The sequence below is a fragment of the Nicotiana tabacum genome, chromosome 2 (assembly GCF_000715075.1).
Source record: "Nicotiana tabacum cultivar K326 chromosome 2, ASM71507v2, whole genome shotgun sequence".
NCBI classification, from domain to species: domain Eukaryota; kingdom Viridiplantae; phylum Streptophyta; class Magnoliopsida; order Solanales; family Solanaceae; genus Nicotiana; species Nicotiana tabacum.
In genome coordinates, this window is record NC_134081.1 from 41,639,464 (window position 1) to 41,654,640 (window position 15,177).

Below are 15,177 nucleotides of genomic sequence, written 5' to 3' on the forward strand. Positions count from 1 at the left end.
AACACTCATATTATTTAAAATCAAATACTACGAATGTTGCAATATTTTCCAATTTCGATTTTATTTTCTCGATGCAATTTATTGTCTACAAATTCTGGCACGCCCAGTGGGACAATCTCTACCTCTCATCTAAACTTTCAAATCATCTAAGTTCAAGAACATTTAAATGGCTTCAAAGAAAATCAACTCCAGATCGACTTCCACCAAGGCTGCTAATTCCAGGTTCTATGCTGATGTGGAAAGCATCCTCGATGTTACTTTTGGAAGCTTTGGACCAGTTATAAGGAGCAAAGCAAGCTCGTTAGGACAACAAGTACCTTGTGTGCCGTCCGCATCAACCCCTGTTTTCGGATCTTCATCCTCAAAAGGAGCAAGATCTTCCACAAACGCACCCGAAGGAGGAAGCGATGTTGCTGGAAAGATCAAGAAAACTCTTGCTCTACTTGACCTCTCCGGATCCAAGCACTCTGTTGTGAGGGAAAATGATGATGATTCAAGTGATGTATCCTCCCCACTTATACCACATAGCGTGAGCCAATCGAGCATCAATCTGTGTGATAATCCATGCTACTCTCCATCGTCCACGACAATTATGCAAGCCATGGTGACAAACACTTCATTTGTGGAGGAGCAGTTGGCAAACTTGACGGAAGAAATCGCTGGCTTGACCAAGTGCATGCAAAATCAAGATGCTAGAATCGACAAGCTAACAGATAGGATGGGAATCTTGATGGAAGAAGAATCCACCCATGCACCTGGCAAGCTCCCAGAAGTTCTAGAGAGTGATTTTCCCTCAAGACAAGTAGCATCCGCTAAGGCTATCCATGTCTCATCTGAAGGGATGATTCCAATCGATCAACTGAAGGAGTTCATTGAAGGAACCATTAAGAACAAGTATGAAGTTGCTGCCATGTCCTCCCTTACATATGCAAAGCCATACACTGCAAGGGTCGATATGTTGAAGATGTCTGCTGGCTATCAACCTCCAAAGTTTCAACAGTTTGATGGTAAAGGTAATCCAAAGCAACATGCGGTGCACTTCGTTGAGACGTGCAACAGTGCTGGGACTTATGGAGGCTACCTCGTCAAGCAGTTTTTCCGCTCGCTAAAAGAAAATGCTTTTGACTGGTACACAGACCTCGAGGCTGGATCTATTGATAGCTGGGATTAACTAGAGCAAGAGTTCTTCAATTGCTTTTATAGCACAAGACGTACTGTGAGTATGATAGAACTTACAAATACTCGTCAACGAAAGGGCGAACCAGTTATTGACTTTATCAATCGTTGGAGGAATGCAAGCCCCAACTGCAAAGAGAGGCTTAGTGAAGCTTCTGGTATTGATATGTGCATCCAAGGCATGCATTGGGGACTCCGCTACATCCTGCAAGGTATCAAGCCTAGCACATTTGAAGAACTTGTGACTCGTGCTCATGACATGAAGTTAATCATGGCCTCCACTGGAAACAAAAGGTTTCCTATCTATGAGCCTCGCAAAGGGAACGACAAACAAGATGTCACGCCCAGAACCTAGGGGGCGAGACCGGCACCCGGTGCCTCACCTATCCTTGCGTACCAACTTGTGACTAAGGGACTCTGAACATATAATGTCATACTTTGGAAATGGGCCACATTGCAAGACAATGTGCAAATGCTAACTAAACATCAATATAAAGCTGGGCCGACAAGGCCGTCATAGCTACTACAACTGGCAAACCAATCAAAATATACATACAAGGCCTACGAGCCCAACATACTGCACTAACTGACAGGATATCTCTACAAGCCTCTACTGATAGATATACTGTGATCGAAATAGGGCCCCGACCTACTCATAACATATATACACAATATGTACATAAAGCTCTAGACCCGGCAACTCTGAAGGGCATGGAGCTTACCGATCAAGCTGAACTCGGGCAATACCTAATGAGGAGGTCTACCCGTCTGTTTGTCTGAACCTGCATGCATGAAATGCAGCGCCACCAGAAAAGGGACGTCAGTACGAAATAATTTACCGAGTATGTAAGGAAATATACTGAAAGCTGAAACTGAACTGATAATATAATAACTGAAAGTAACTGGGAGTCAAAGATAATTTGAATATATGCTCACCTGCTGATACTGACTCAACTCTTTCAATATAGTAAGTACAATAGCTGTCCGGCCTTATAAGTCTCGGTATATATACATAATTGTTCTGTCGTAGTAGGCTCGCTCATAGGCGCTCGACCATACTAGGCTTTATATCTAGGCCAACTCGGCTCGCTCATAGGCGGTCGGCCACATTAGGTTCGGTATATAACTTACCATCTGATCAGAGGTTGCCTAATAGGGGTCTGCCCATCGATTATAGCTCGATGATAGTGAAAATAATGTAATAATGTATATATAGACTCTCCGCTCTCTTGACTGGAAGAAGACAATACTCAATTGAATATAAAGTACTGATAAAGGAGAATACTGTAACTTATGAGACTAGGATAATGTATATAAATTTGGGAGTATGAACTTCTCTTTATGCCTCGTTATCAAACACATGTAATTACGAGATCATGCCAAAATGAAGGAAGGTCTTAGCTTTAACATACCCGAGCCAGTTTTCTGGACAATCCTTCTAACACACGACAATTGCGACAAAACTCGTGACGGCAAGATCGGAGTAGGAAAAAGTCCGTATGATGTTCTTGAGAAAGATTATACCAGGCTTCTTTAGAGTCATGTTGCTAAGATGCTTAAGGAATGTTTTTGCTTGAATTCTTGAATTCTTGCGTAAATCTCCATTGCCTAACAATTTGATGTAAGACCTTTCTTTTGAATTAGATAAGTTTTGGGCTTTAAATCGTATGACTAAGCCATATACTACTTAAATGTGCCACCTTTTCACTCATAGTATAAGAGTCATAATTTGGACAAGATTTTGCTGCCACGTTAGCTTTCCTTAGTCGTTATCCAAAGACCTTAATTAACCATCCACCAACTCCTTAATCTACTTATTAATTCTTCACTAATCCAATATTTAATCAATTACTCACATAATTAAGAATTATCTCAAATTAATTAAAATACTACTCACTTGACACACTTTATGTACCTTACTATCATGGTCATGTGGTACCTTGTATGGTACTAGTTCATAAGTACCGGATATTTTAGCTCGGACCGTATTTTATCCCAAAATATTAAACTTCGACAAAAATTCATTTTCTTCGATTTGCTTACCCTCTCATCTTCACGAATTTATTCATCACTTGTTTGAAATAGCATAATGATTATAATCTCCTAATAATCTTGTCCTTGAACTGAGATCAATTATCTTACGACATTTTCACATATAATACTACAGGGTGTATCATCGTCGTAATATAATACTGCGGAGCGTAATATCATCGTAATGTAATACTGCAGGGCATAATATCGACATAATACTGTGGGGCGTAACATCATTCCCCCCTTTGGAACATTCGTCCTCGATTATTGACTGATGCACTTATCATTCTCATAACCCATAGCTCTTGCGAATACTGTAATATTCTCCTTTCCATTTAGGCAACTGTTCTTTGAATAAATCCAAAGGCCAGGGCATTCCCCCCTTTAAGCCTCTTTCTCCCACCACGACTTGTAGTTGGAATCTTTCTAATCTCGTAATTATTGAAATCTTCTATCATGCAGCCTGTACGACTCTAACTTTGTATGCGCGCCTATGCGACGCTTCTCTCCTCTTTCCTCCAGCTCTTAGCCAATCTCTAGGTCTCACTTTGTGAACATATACAAAATTATGTCAAGCTGTCCCTCTGGGCGTCATTATCTTTACTACATCTAAGTAGGCCATACTATACCATAACTCTTACTTCAATTTATTGTTACTGAGGTCTGCGACCAAACTCCAAGTTACTCTCGTTGTTTATCCTATATGCATAAAGTTAAGTCTTTTAATGCTTCTTCGTTACTGTTTATCTTAAGACTGTTGGCCTAATCTCATCTCGTACTTTGTATCTTTTACCCTTCCATTGTCGATTCACCTCAATGTTGATCTACAATCTTCCATTGATAACTTTAAACTTCTTACGTAATACATTGCCACTAGGGCTTATGTTGCATTGAGTAATATTTGAAGTGATTTTCCTGATCCACTTAGGGGCGATACTGTACTTCAATAATCGTATTTTATAGCATCCCAATGTGATTCACCTTACATGGGTATTTTAATTCCGTACAATCAATGAAATCCTCTTCAAATCATTACTTAATCGAAGGCTCAAACGTCATCCTTTATCTATTACAATTACACCTTTATTCTACTACCAGGGCAGCATTCCATCTCTTCTAAATGCTACTAGTCTTAGATTCCTTTGAGTTCATTCAGTCTATACTGAGCTTTCTATAACTTAGAGAATCTATCAGCTATCTTGTTTTCATGGGCTTAATCCCGAGGACTCATCCGTTTCTCGTTACCTTCTCACTCACCCTTTCTTGTCCTTACTCTTGTCTTCCTAAAACCTTGTCGCTCTATCATACTTTAGCTTGTGACCTACATATATCCATTTATACTGCTCGCAACCTTACTTGCACCATAGATATCCTTGTATTATTCTGGAACATCAAGCGAGACATCACATCGTCTCTAACTCTTCTTTTACTCCCTTAAATAGACCTCTCGATACCTAGAAACCATAGGCTAGAAGATATGCCACTGACGACAACACTATCATTCCTGGGTACTGAATACCCGCGCTTCTAGCCTTCTATCCGTAGTATGGACTATTCAAAACCTTCTTCATTTGAGTATCTCGTACGTTGTTTACTTTTGCCTTAAAATCTCGCATCATATCTTCTATCTCTTTCATGACCCCCCCCCCCCCTCCACAGAGGTATGATTCACATCCACCACTTGAAGCTCTATTATAATACTTGCACCTCTGGCGTATACACAATCCAGAGGGAGCTTCATACTGGCATCTTATAAGGCTGGTATTCTTCTAACTGGCTTTATTGTAGAGCCGTTATAGAATATAGCTATTGTACTATCTCTCTTGTACCTCTAATATTAAGAGTGATTCTGCAATGTTCTCCATCATGATGTCTATAACATTCTGGGTCCAATAATCAGACTCCTGATTTACTTAGTTGATGTAATTATTTAGTTTTCTCCTCCCTCTGATCAGCCTTTATGTAGGCTTAAGCTATCTTCCGATCTGCGGCTCATGGTATTACTTTACCCTTTCATGGATGCTATGGAAGATCCAGGATACAGTCTTCTAACAATTCAATTCTTTGTCTATGACCCTGACTCAATTCTTTCTTTTAACTTATACCGGAACCGGCTGTATGATTGTTAACATATATGCTGCGTGGATAATACTCTGAACTCTTAGGTGTGTTCATAACGTAACTAACTCTGGATCACTAATCGAATAATTCTTTTCGTTCCATCTCTGCTTTCTTCAAACGTAAGCAATTACTTTTCCTGGTATTTCTGCCCCCTTTTGTGTGCATACTTAGCTTATCTTAGTGCACACGCATATTGGAATTCCATACAACTCATATGATCTTAAATATTACTTCTGATTTTTACTTCCCGTTCATTAGCCACGGTCGGTGCCATTTTCTTATGGAGTGCATATAATGTTGTTGTGAGACTGTTGTTACATGACCATTTCATCTTTAGGTCACTGTGCTTAGGTTGAAGCCTTCTTCCTTATTTCCTCAACTAGTTTTTCATTGTAGTACTTAGGGAGACCTTCTGGCTCTTATAAAGTTACATGCTGGTTATATCGTTTACCCGACAGAATTTTTGATGTTCGTACTTACCTATAATTATTCTTAGTTACTTACCTTCACGCCCTTTTCTTGTAGGGTTGCTTCTGGACTAATATTTTGACTGTTTTCCCAATGGCATTCTCTTTTATTTCAGTAACACTCATATGGTACCTTTAACTACCCCCAACTCCTATCTGAATATTTCTCAAGGATCACGATGTCATATCTGCGAGACTGAATTCCCCATGTTGGGGTTTAATATGTTTATCTTGCACGACCTATTGATTTGTCTGTATCCTCTTATCTAGCCATAACTAGGCTCTTACTGAATCAACTACTAACTAATTGTTGGCCCACTCTCATATCAACATCCCTTGTAATCTTTCTTGGGTTATTTCCTTTGTCTTAACTTACGTCTCGTACTGGCTCCTTATTTATCAATAACATCCCGGGCAGGAACCCTCACTTCCTCTCCTTGATGTCGTGTTTGCATAATGTTCTGGAATCGTAGCCTATCTGTAGGCTTTGAATAAGTGCAATCTCATCCCTTTTTTTGGTCGCATTCTTCCTTTACCATTCCATAATTACTAGAACCACTTAATTCTGACTTAATACCACATCACTCCATATTCCCCCTTTAGGAAGGTGCTAAGATTTATTGCTACGATGATCTATGTATAGATGCTTTACCTCTTTATCTTTGGCTTCTTTTCACATCATCGATGACCTTTACTCGCCTTGCAGAAATCCTTCTGTAGCAGGGATAACAAAATTCCTTATTCACGAGGGTGACACCTAGTGTAACTGGCACATATAGTCCCTTAAGCTTAACTTTGCTCCCATTACTTGCTTTAGAGAAGCGTCCTCCTGAATGACCTTTAAGGGTTATTCTTCTATTTTTCATTCTATTGTCGTCAGAATGCAATCTCTGAAATTCTCATGATGCCGACCATTATCAAATTACTCAGTCCCTAATTCATGTTTAGCTTACCTTGTTCACCAGCCCATACTGATTTCTATTACTTTAGGGTCTAACTTTTCCTTCTGACAGTCGCGTTGGAGTCACGAACTTATTTCTGGAAATGAGGATACAACTTTATGGCCTATATTCTTTTGTTGTCTCCAGGCCTGACACCTCTCATCTTTTCCTTCCCTCGATTATAGACTATGTAATACTGTCATTTCATCATTTTTTTTCCACCGTTATCATCCGTGTATCACATCTTACTCATAATGCTTCATTAACTCTCTTCTTATTTCCCGCTAACATTTGTGTCTATCACTTTATTCTGAAAATGCGAACAAGATATTCTTTTGCTCTTAGCTTCCCTTGCTCCATCCATTGGCTCTTCGAGTTGCCTAACATTCTCTCTCTACTAGGGACGAGAGCCATACTAAGATAATATTTATCCCTTCCAGGCTTCCAGTGCTCATTTTTGTAGTACTCATATCTAGCTGTATTATTTTAGAGTGCACCATCTGGGTGCCTCACAAGGAGATCTATTATTGTATTTGCACTATCCTTCGGAAATGTCAACTAACGCAAACAATCCATTCACCATTTTGGGTTACTCTAACCCCAGCCGGATCTTGATATCTCGTCCTTCTCTTATACTACTTCTGTTAACTTCCATAGGACATAAATGAGATGGGTGTGGCCATTTGTACATGCCTCTATTATTGTTGAAGGTAACTCAAAAGGCTTATATTCCTCTGCCTGAATTTGTAAATACTGATAATCTTTATTAACCGGGCGCCTCGCACCCTTCTTCATCTTGCTTCTTTTACTTGTTGAAACTTGTATCTATCTTCTGAATCTCTCATTGTCTTTCACCATAGGGGTGGATAGATATTTTTGCCTTAAGGCTCCTTATCAAGAGGCTTACATGTCTTAGTACACACATGATCTATTGAAGACCTTACATTTACTCATCATAAACATCATGAAAAATCGAGTTCCTATGACTCAACTCTTCCATAGCCACATGCAATCTCTTACCAACTGTCTTTCTAGATGTAGGCATTGTCGTATTATGAATAAGATAGAGTTTAGAAATTGAGTTCTTACAACTGAGTTCTACCACACGATCTAGAGTAAGAAGAAAGAGTAACAGTCCTAAATGCCCTGTAGCCTCCTGCTTATAAGTGTGGTGCATAACACACCCATAAACAAGACTCTACTAGACACGGCTTGTAGACTCCCTAGGACAGAACTGCTTTGATACCACTTCTGTCACGCCCCGAACCTGGGGGGCGAGACCGGCACCCGATGCCTCACCTATCCTTGCGTACCAACTTGTGACTAAGGGACTCTGAACATATAATGTCATACTTTGGAAATGGGCCACATTGCAAGACAATTTTCAAACGCTGACTAAATATCAATATAAAGCTGGGCTGACAAGGCCGTCATAGCTACTACACCTGGTAAACAAATCAAAATATACATACAAGGCCTACGAGCCCAACATACTGCACTAACTGACAGGATATGTCTACAAGCCTCTACTGATGGATATACTGTGATCGAAATAGGGCCATGACCTACTCATAACATATATACATATATACACAAGATGTACATAAAGCTCAAGACTCAGCAACTCCGAAGGGCATGGAGCTTACCGATCAAGCTGAACTCGGGCAACACCTAATGAGGAGGTCTACCCGTCTGTCTGTCTGAACCTGCACGCATGAAATGCAGCGCCCCCAGAAAAGGGACATCAGTACGAAATAATGTACCGAGTATGTAAGGCAATATACTGAAAGCTGAAACTGAACTGATAATATAATAACTGAAAGTAACTGGAAGTCAAAGATAATATGAAGATATGCTCACCTGCTGATACTGACTCAACTCTCTCAATATAGTAAGTAAAATAGTTGTCCGGCCTTATAAGGCTCGGTATATATATAACTGCTCTGCCGTAGTAGGCTCGCTCATAGGCACTCGGCCATACTAGGCTTTGTATCTCGGCCAACTGGGCTTGCTCATAGGCGCTCAACCACAGTAGGCTCGGTATATAACTTACTATCTGATCAGAGGTTGCCCAATAGGGGCTTGCCCAGTAGTGAAAATGATGTAATACTGTATATATAAACTCTCCTCTCTCTTGACTAAAAGAAGATAATACTCAATTGAATATAAAGTACCGATAAGGGAGAATATTTAACTTATGAGACTAGGATAATGTATATAAATTTGGGAGTATGAACTTCTCTTTATGCCTCGTTATCAAACACATGTAATTACGAGATCATGCCAAAATGAAGGAAGGGCTTAGCCTTAACATACCTGAGCTGGTTTTCTGACAATCCTTCTAACACACGACAATTGCGACAAAACTCGTAACGGCAAGATCGAAGTAGGGAAAATCCGTATGATATTCTTGAGAAAGATTATACCGAGTTTCTTTAGAGTCACGTTGCTAAGATGCTTAAGGAATTATTTTGCTTGAATTCTTGCGTGAATCTCCATTGCCTAACAATTTGATGTAAGACCTTTCTTTTGAATTAGATAAGTTTTGGGCTTTAAATGGTATGACTAAGCCATATACTACTTAAATGTGCCACCTTTTCACTCATAGTATAAGAGTCACAATTTGGACAAGAATTTGCTGCGACGTTAGCTTTCCTTAGTCTTTATCCAAAAATCTTAATTAACCATCCACCAACTCCTTAATCAACTTATTAATTCTCCACTAATCTAATATTTAACCAATTACTCACATAATTTAGAATTATCTCAAATTAATTAAAAATACTACTCACTTGACACACTTTATGTATCCTACTATCATGGTCATGTGGTACTTTGTATGGTACTAGTCCATAAGTACCGGGTGTTTTAGCTCGGGCCGTATTTTATCCCAAAATGTCAAACTTCTACGAAAATTTATTTTTTTCGATTTGCTTCCTCTCTCATCTTCACGAATTTATTCATCACTTGTTTGAAATAGCATAATGCTTATAATCTCTAAATAATCTTGTCCTTGAACTGAGATCAATTATCTTACGACATTTTCACATATAATACTACAAGGTATAACATCGTCGTAATATAATACTGCGGAGCGTAACATCATCGTAATGTAATACTTTAGGGCGTAATATCGACGTAATACTGCGGGGCGTAACACAAGAAGTCAGGAAATGGAGCAAGTTTGCACCCAGGTCTGAAAACAAAGAATCTATGAATGTCAACACATTACCTGTGAAGTTCACAACGAAGGTGAGCAAGAAGTAGAGTACAAAATCCACTTCTTTTCAAGAGAAACCGAGTGGGAAGTTGACTCTAAAAGAAATGCAAGAGAAGGAGTACCCATTTCTGGATTCTGATGTGCCAGCAATTTTTGAAGAACTCCTCGAGTTAAATCTCATTGAGCTTCCGGAGATGAAGCGGCCAAATAAAGCTGGTAAAATGAATGACCCAAATTACTGCAAATACCATCGACTTGTGAGCCACCCTCTAGAGAAGTGCTTTGTCTTCAAGGACAAAGTTATGGACTTGGCTCGTGAAAAGAAGATCGTGCTTGAAGATGAGAAAGCAAGCGCGAACCAAGTCTCTATCACCTTTGGCTCATTCAGTCCGGATGAATTATGTGGTTTTAAGAAAGTAAAGATGAAGAATTACTGGAGAACAACAAAGTTGAAGTCGATCAACCTGATGATGATGAAGGTTGGACGTTGGTGACTCGTCGTAGGCGCCACAAAACGAGCCCACGAAAAGAATCAATAGAACAACCAACAAGGAAAATGATGGTAAAAGGACCAAGGAAATGGAATCCAGTTAGGTGTTTGAAGAAAGCAAAAGTGGAGGTGCACCACCCTCAAAAGCCACGACATCCAGTGACCTTGGAGGATTTCTTGCCATGTTGGTTCCGTATGAAAATTTTTCGTGATGGTATTGAGGCCTCTTGTTGCAACGCTGATAAAGGGGAAGAAAAGAGTGATGACCTACTATTGGCACCATCTTCAGAAAATCTCATCGAGTCTATTCCTCAAGAAGTTAAAACGTGAAAGGAAAAAGTCACGTTCACAAATGACGATCTTCTGCTAGGTGACACTCTTCATAACCGCCTGTTGTACCTGGTTGGCTATATGCGTGATGAAAAGGTAAATCAAATTTTGGTTGATGGAGGATCCTCAGTGAACATCTTGCCAATTCGCACTATGAAAGAACTTGGTATTCCCATGAACGAACTCTCAGAAAGTCGTGTGATGATCCAAGGATTCAACCAAGGGGGGCAAAGAGCCATAGGTGCGATCAGGTTGGGAATCACCATTGAAGATATGCAATCAAGTGCATGGCTGCATGTGATCGATGCAAAGACTTAATACAACATCTTGCTTGGAAGGACTTGGATACATGAGAATAAAGTGGTTCTATCTACCTACCATCAATGTTTGAAATACTATAAAGGTGAAGTCGAGAAGAAGATAATTACTGATGATGAGCCATTCACCGAGGCTGAGTCACACTTCGTTGATGCAAAGTTTTACTCGAAGAACCGCATTGTGAAGGAGCTAAAAGCTGATGATGGCGTGTAAAACAAGAATGACAAGCCCACAACTAAAAGAGCTAAGGTGATTGCTGGTAGCGTCAAAGCTGATACTGAGGAGGTACAACCCAATGCGAATAAATCTCATAGAGGGGATATTGCGTCTTATGGCAATAAAGTAAGTCATGCGCTCTAATATGTCCCTAAAAGGAAGAAAGATGAAGGTGAATCATCTAATCTCCAAACTAACATGCTAAATGAGTTAACTCTTCTGGTAAAATGAATTGAGGCAGTAAAGTTATCCTCGAAGCCACTTGCAGGGTTTGTAGCCCAAAATCGTTTGCAGAATGTGGCATTCCCTACAAAGCGAATGGATGAAGGTTTTGATCCTAACGCTTACAAGCTATTTGCAAAGCCGCCAAAGTTAGGGAAGCTCTCATCAGAAGCTGCGATGAGGCAACCACGTGAAGGTTTGGGATACAAGCAACTATCACTAGTGCGCATCTCCATAAGAAGGGCGAGCATCAATTATATCACTGTAGAAGATGAATCTTCCGCTTCTAACAAGCCTTCTGTCTTTGATCGACTTGGAAAATCAACTATGAGGACTTCCATGTTTGAGAGATTGGGTCCATTAAATAAGGGTATAAGTTCCAGAGAAATAATCGAAATACAAGAACACCCGCTTCGCCCAAAATTCAAAAGGTCTCTAAGGATTTCCAAAGTCTGGTTCCTTCTAGAATGAGGCGACAAACAAAAGTCATGGTTTTGTGTGATGAGGTACTAAAGATGAAGCCATACACTGTGGTCTACACTAAATAATGTGATGAAGACGAAGAAAGTGTGGGTTCTTCGTATCATGTTACTACACAAGGCGAGCATGGTGTTTTATTTCTAACGGAGGATGATGAGAAATTGGAGGATGTTTCACCGTGTTATCACATATACTTCAACGATGGGGATCCTTAAGAAGATGAAGATGTGAAAGATGCTCCACCTGAATTTCAAGAAGGGGTGAAGACAACAGTTGATGCCTTAAAAGAAGTTAACCTTGGCACTGATGAAGAACCAAGACCCACCTACCTAATTGCTTTACTGGAAGTTGATGAAGAAAACACTTATATTGAGTTACTCAAGGAGTTCAGGGATGTCTTTGCTTGGAGTTACAAAGAGATGCCTGGCTTGGACCATAAAGTAGCAGTCCATTACCTTGCAGTCAAGAATGGTGCTCGCCCTGTTAAACAAGCTTAAAGGCGCTTTAGGCCGGACTTGGTTCCCTTGATTGAAACCGAAGTTAACAAACCCATCTAAGATGGCTTTATTCGTGAAGTTAAATATCCAACATGGGTTTCAAGCATCATCCCTGTAAGGAAGAAAAATGGCCAGATTCGAGTGTGCGTTGACTTCAGGGATCTCAACAATGCGTGTCCGAAAGATGAATTCTCGCTTCCTATTCCAGAGCTGATGATCGATGCTACTACTGGTTACGAGGCAATATCATTTATGGACGGTTCATCAGGCTATAACCAAATTCGTATGGCGCCAAAAGATGAAGAGCTTACTGCATTTCGTACCCCCAAGGATATTTATTGCTACAAGGTAATGCCTTTTGGCTTGAAGAACGCTGGTGCTACTTACCAAAGGGCTATGCAGAATATTTTTGATGATCTTCTCCACAAGAATGTCGAATGCTATGTTGACGACTTGGTGGTAAGATCACGAGAGAAGAGCGACCACTTGAAAGACTTGAGAATGTTGTTTGAGTTGCTCTGGAGGTACCAACTTAGGATGAATCCATTGAAATGTGCCTTTGGCGTTACTTCCGGAAAGTTCCTTGGTTTCATTGTCCGACATCGAGGGATCGAAATTGATCAAGCCAAAGTGGATGCCATTTTGAAAATGCCTGAGCCTCGGGATATTCAAGAATTGAAAAGTCTGCAAGGAAAGCTAGCATACCTTAGAAGATTCATCTCAAACCTAGCTGGGAGGTGCCAACCATTCAGTCGCCTCATGAAGAAAGGCGTTCCTTTCAAGTGGGACCAAGCTTGTAGCAATGCCTTTGAAAGTATTAAAACTTACTTGATGAAGCCTCCAGTTTTGGCAGCCCCTATTCCTGAAAAGTCGTTAATACTATACATTTCGGCACAAGAAACGTCTGTTGGAGCACTGTTGGCCCAAGAAAATAGTGAGGGGAAAGAAAACTCCCTTTACTACCTGAGTAGGATGATAACACCAAATGAGCTAAATTATTCGCCAATCAAAAAGTTATGTTTGTCCCTAGTCTTCTCAATTCAAAAGTTGAAGCACTACTTTCAAGCTCATGTCGTTCGCCTTGTTTCTAGGGCAAATCCCATCAAGTTTGTAATGTCAAAACCTGTCCTTAATGATCGACTAGCAAGGTAGTACCTCCAGTTTCAACAATTTGAAAATGTGTACATCCCTCAAAAGGCTATAAAAGGACAAGCGTTAGCGGACTTCTTGGCAGATCACCCTATACTTGATGATTGGGAGCTAACTGACGAACTACCTGATGAGGACGCAATGGTCATTGAAGTTCAACCTCTATGGAAGTTGTACTTTGATGGTGCTGCACATCACGGAGAAGCTGGTGTTGGTGTAGTATTTGGCACTTCTCAAGGTAAAATTCTGCCCTACTCTTTTACATTAACACAACTCTGCTCTAACAATGTTGCTTAGTATCAAGCACTAATACTTGGGCTTGAAATGGCTGTCGAAATGAAGTGGTTGCAATTACAAGTCTTTGGTGACTCTCAGTTGGTGATCAACCAGCTTTTAGGTAGTTACGAGGTCAAGAAACCTGAACTACGCTCATATCATGATTATGCTAAAACATTAATGGGATGGGTCAGTAACGTGACTATTCAACATGTGCCAAGGAAAGAAAACAAGAAGGCTGATGCTTTAGCTGCCCTAACTTCATCGTTAATCCTTCCTGATCAAGCGCAAGTTACTGTTGGCCAAAAATAGGTAGTACCGCCACCAAATGAGGTTGAAGGTGAAGGAAATGAACTCAAGAATCTTGTCGCTGTTTCTGAAGCTGAGAAAGAAGAATGGCGATAACCCATTATCGACTACTTAAGCTATGGGATACTTCCAGAAAATCCGAGGAGAAGGACTGAAATTCATCGTCGTGCACCTCGCTTCCTTTACTACAAAGATACTCTATACAGAAGGTCATTCGAGGGAGTACTCTTGCAATGCTTAGGGGAAGAAGAAGCACTCCAAGCTTTGCAAGAGGCACATTCTGGGGTATGTGGGTCACATCAGTCTGGACCAAAGCTCCACTTTCAAATAAAAAGGATGGGATATTATTGGCCAACGATGGTAAAAGATTACTTTGACTACGCTCGAAGATGCAAGGCTTGTCAATTCCATGCGAATTTTATTCATCAACCTCCTGAAGTGTTGTACCCGACTGTGACATCCTGGCCATTTGACGCTTGGGGATTGGATGTTGTTGGACCACTGCCAAAGTCCTCTGGTGGGCACCTATACATCTTGGCTGCAACTGACTACTTCTCATAATGGGCTGAAGGTGTTGCTCTTAAGGAGGTAAAGAAGGAAAATGTTGCAAGTTTCATCCGAGTAAACATAATCTATCACTTTGGCATTCCTCGTTACATAATAACGGATAATGGAAAGCCATTCGATAATAGGTTGATGAACAAGATTTGTGATCTCTTTGGCTTCAAGCAACATAACTCTTTGATGTACAATACTGCCGCCAATGGTCTAGCTGAGGCATTCAAAAAAACTCTATGCAACTTGTTAAAGAAAGTCATCTCCAAATCCAAACGAGATTGGAATGACCGTACAGAAGAAGCTCTATGGGCATATAGCACGACTCACTGCACGCCAACACAATCGACTCCTTATTCACTCGTTTATGGAGTCGAAG

The 15,177-nt window shown here is 40.4% G+C and overlaps 1 protein-coding gene across 1 annotated transcript; it reads left to right on the plus strand.

The window, feature by feature from the left end:
- The first annotated feature begins 13,799 nt into the window (after positions 1-13,799).
- On the plus strand, positions 13,800-14,246 carry LOC142166586 (uncharacterized). Its single transcript, XM_075225951.1, has 2 exons — positions 13,800-13,896; positions 13,963-14,246. The coding sequence occupies exons 1-2, from the start codon at positions 13,800-13,802 to the stop codon at positions 14,244-14,246; spliced, it is 381 nt and encodes a 126-aa protein (XP_075082052.1).
- The last annotated feature ends 931 nt before the right edge of the window (positions 14,247-15,177 follow it).

What these genes read in the sequence shown, in the direction of transcription:
- LOC142166586 (XM_075225951.1), top strand. Translation starts at nt 13,800, where the DNA reads ATGGTCATTGAAGTTCAACCTCTATGGAAGTTGTACTTTGATGGTGCT. An exon ending in AGTATTTGGCACTTCTCAAG is followed by an intron (nt 13,897 to 13,962) that starts GTAAAATTCTGC and finishes CTTAGTATCAAG; the next exon opens with CACTAATACTTGGGCTTGAA.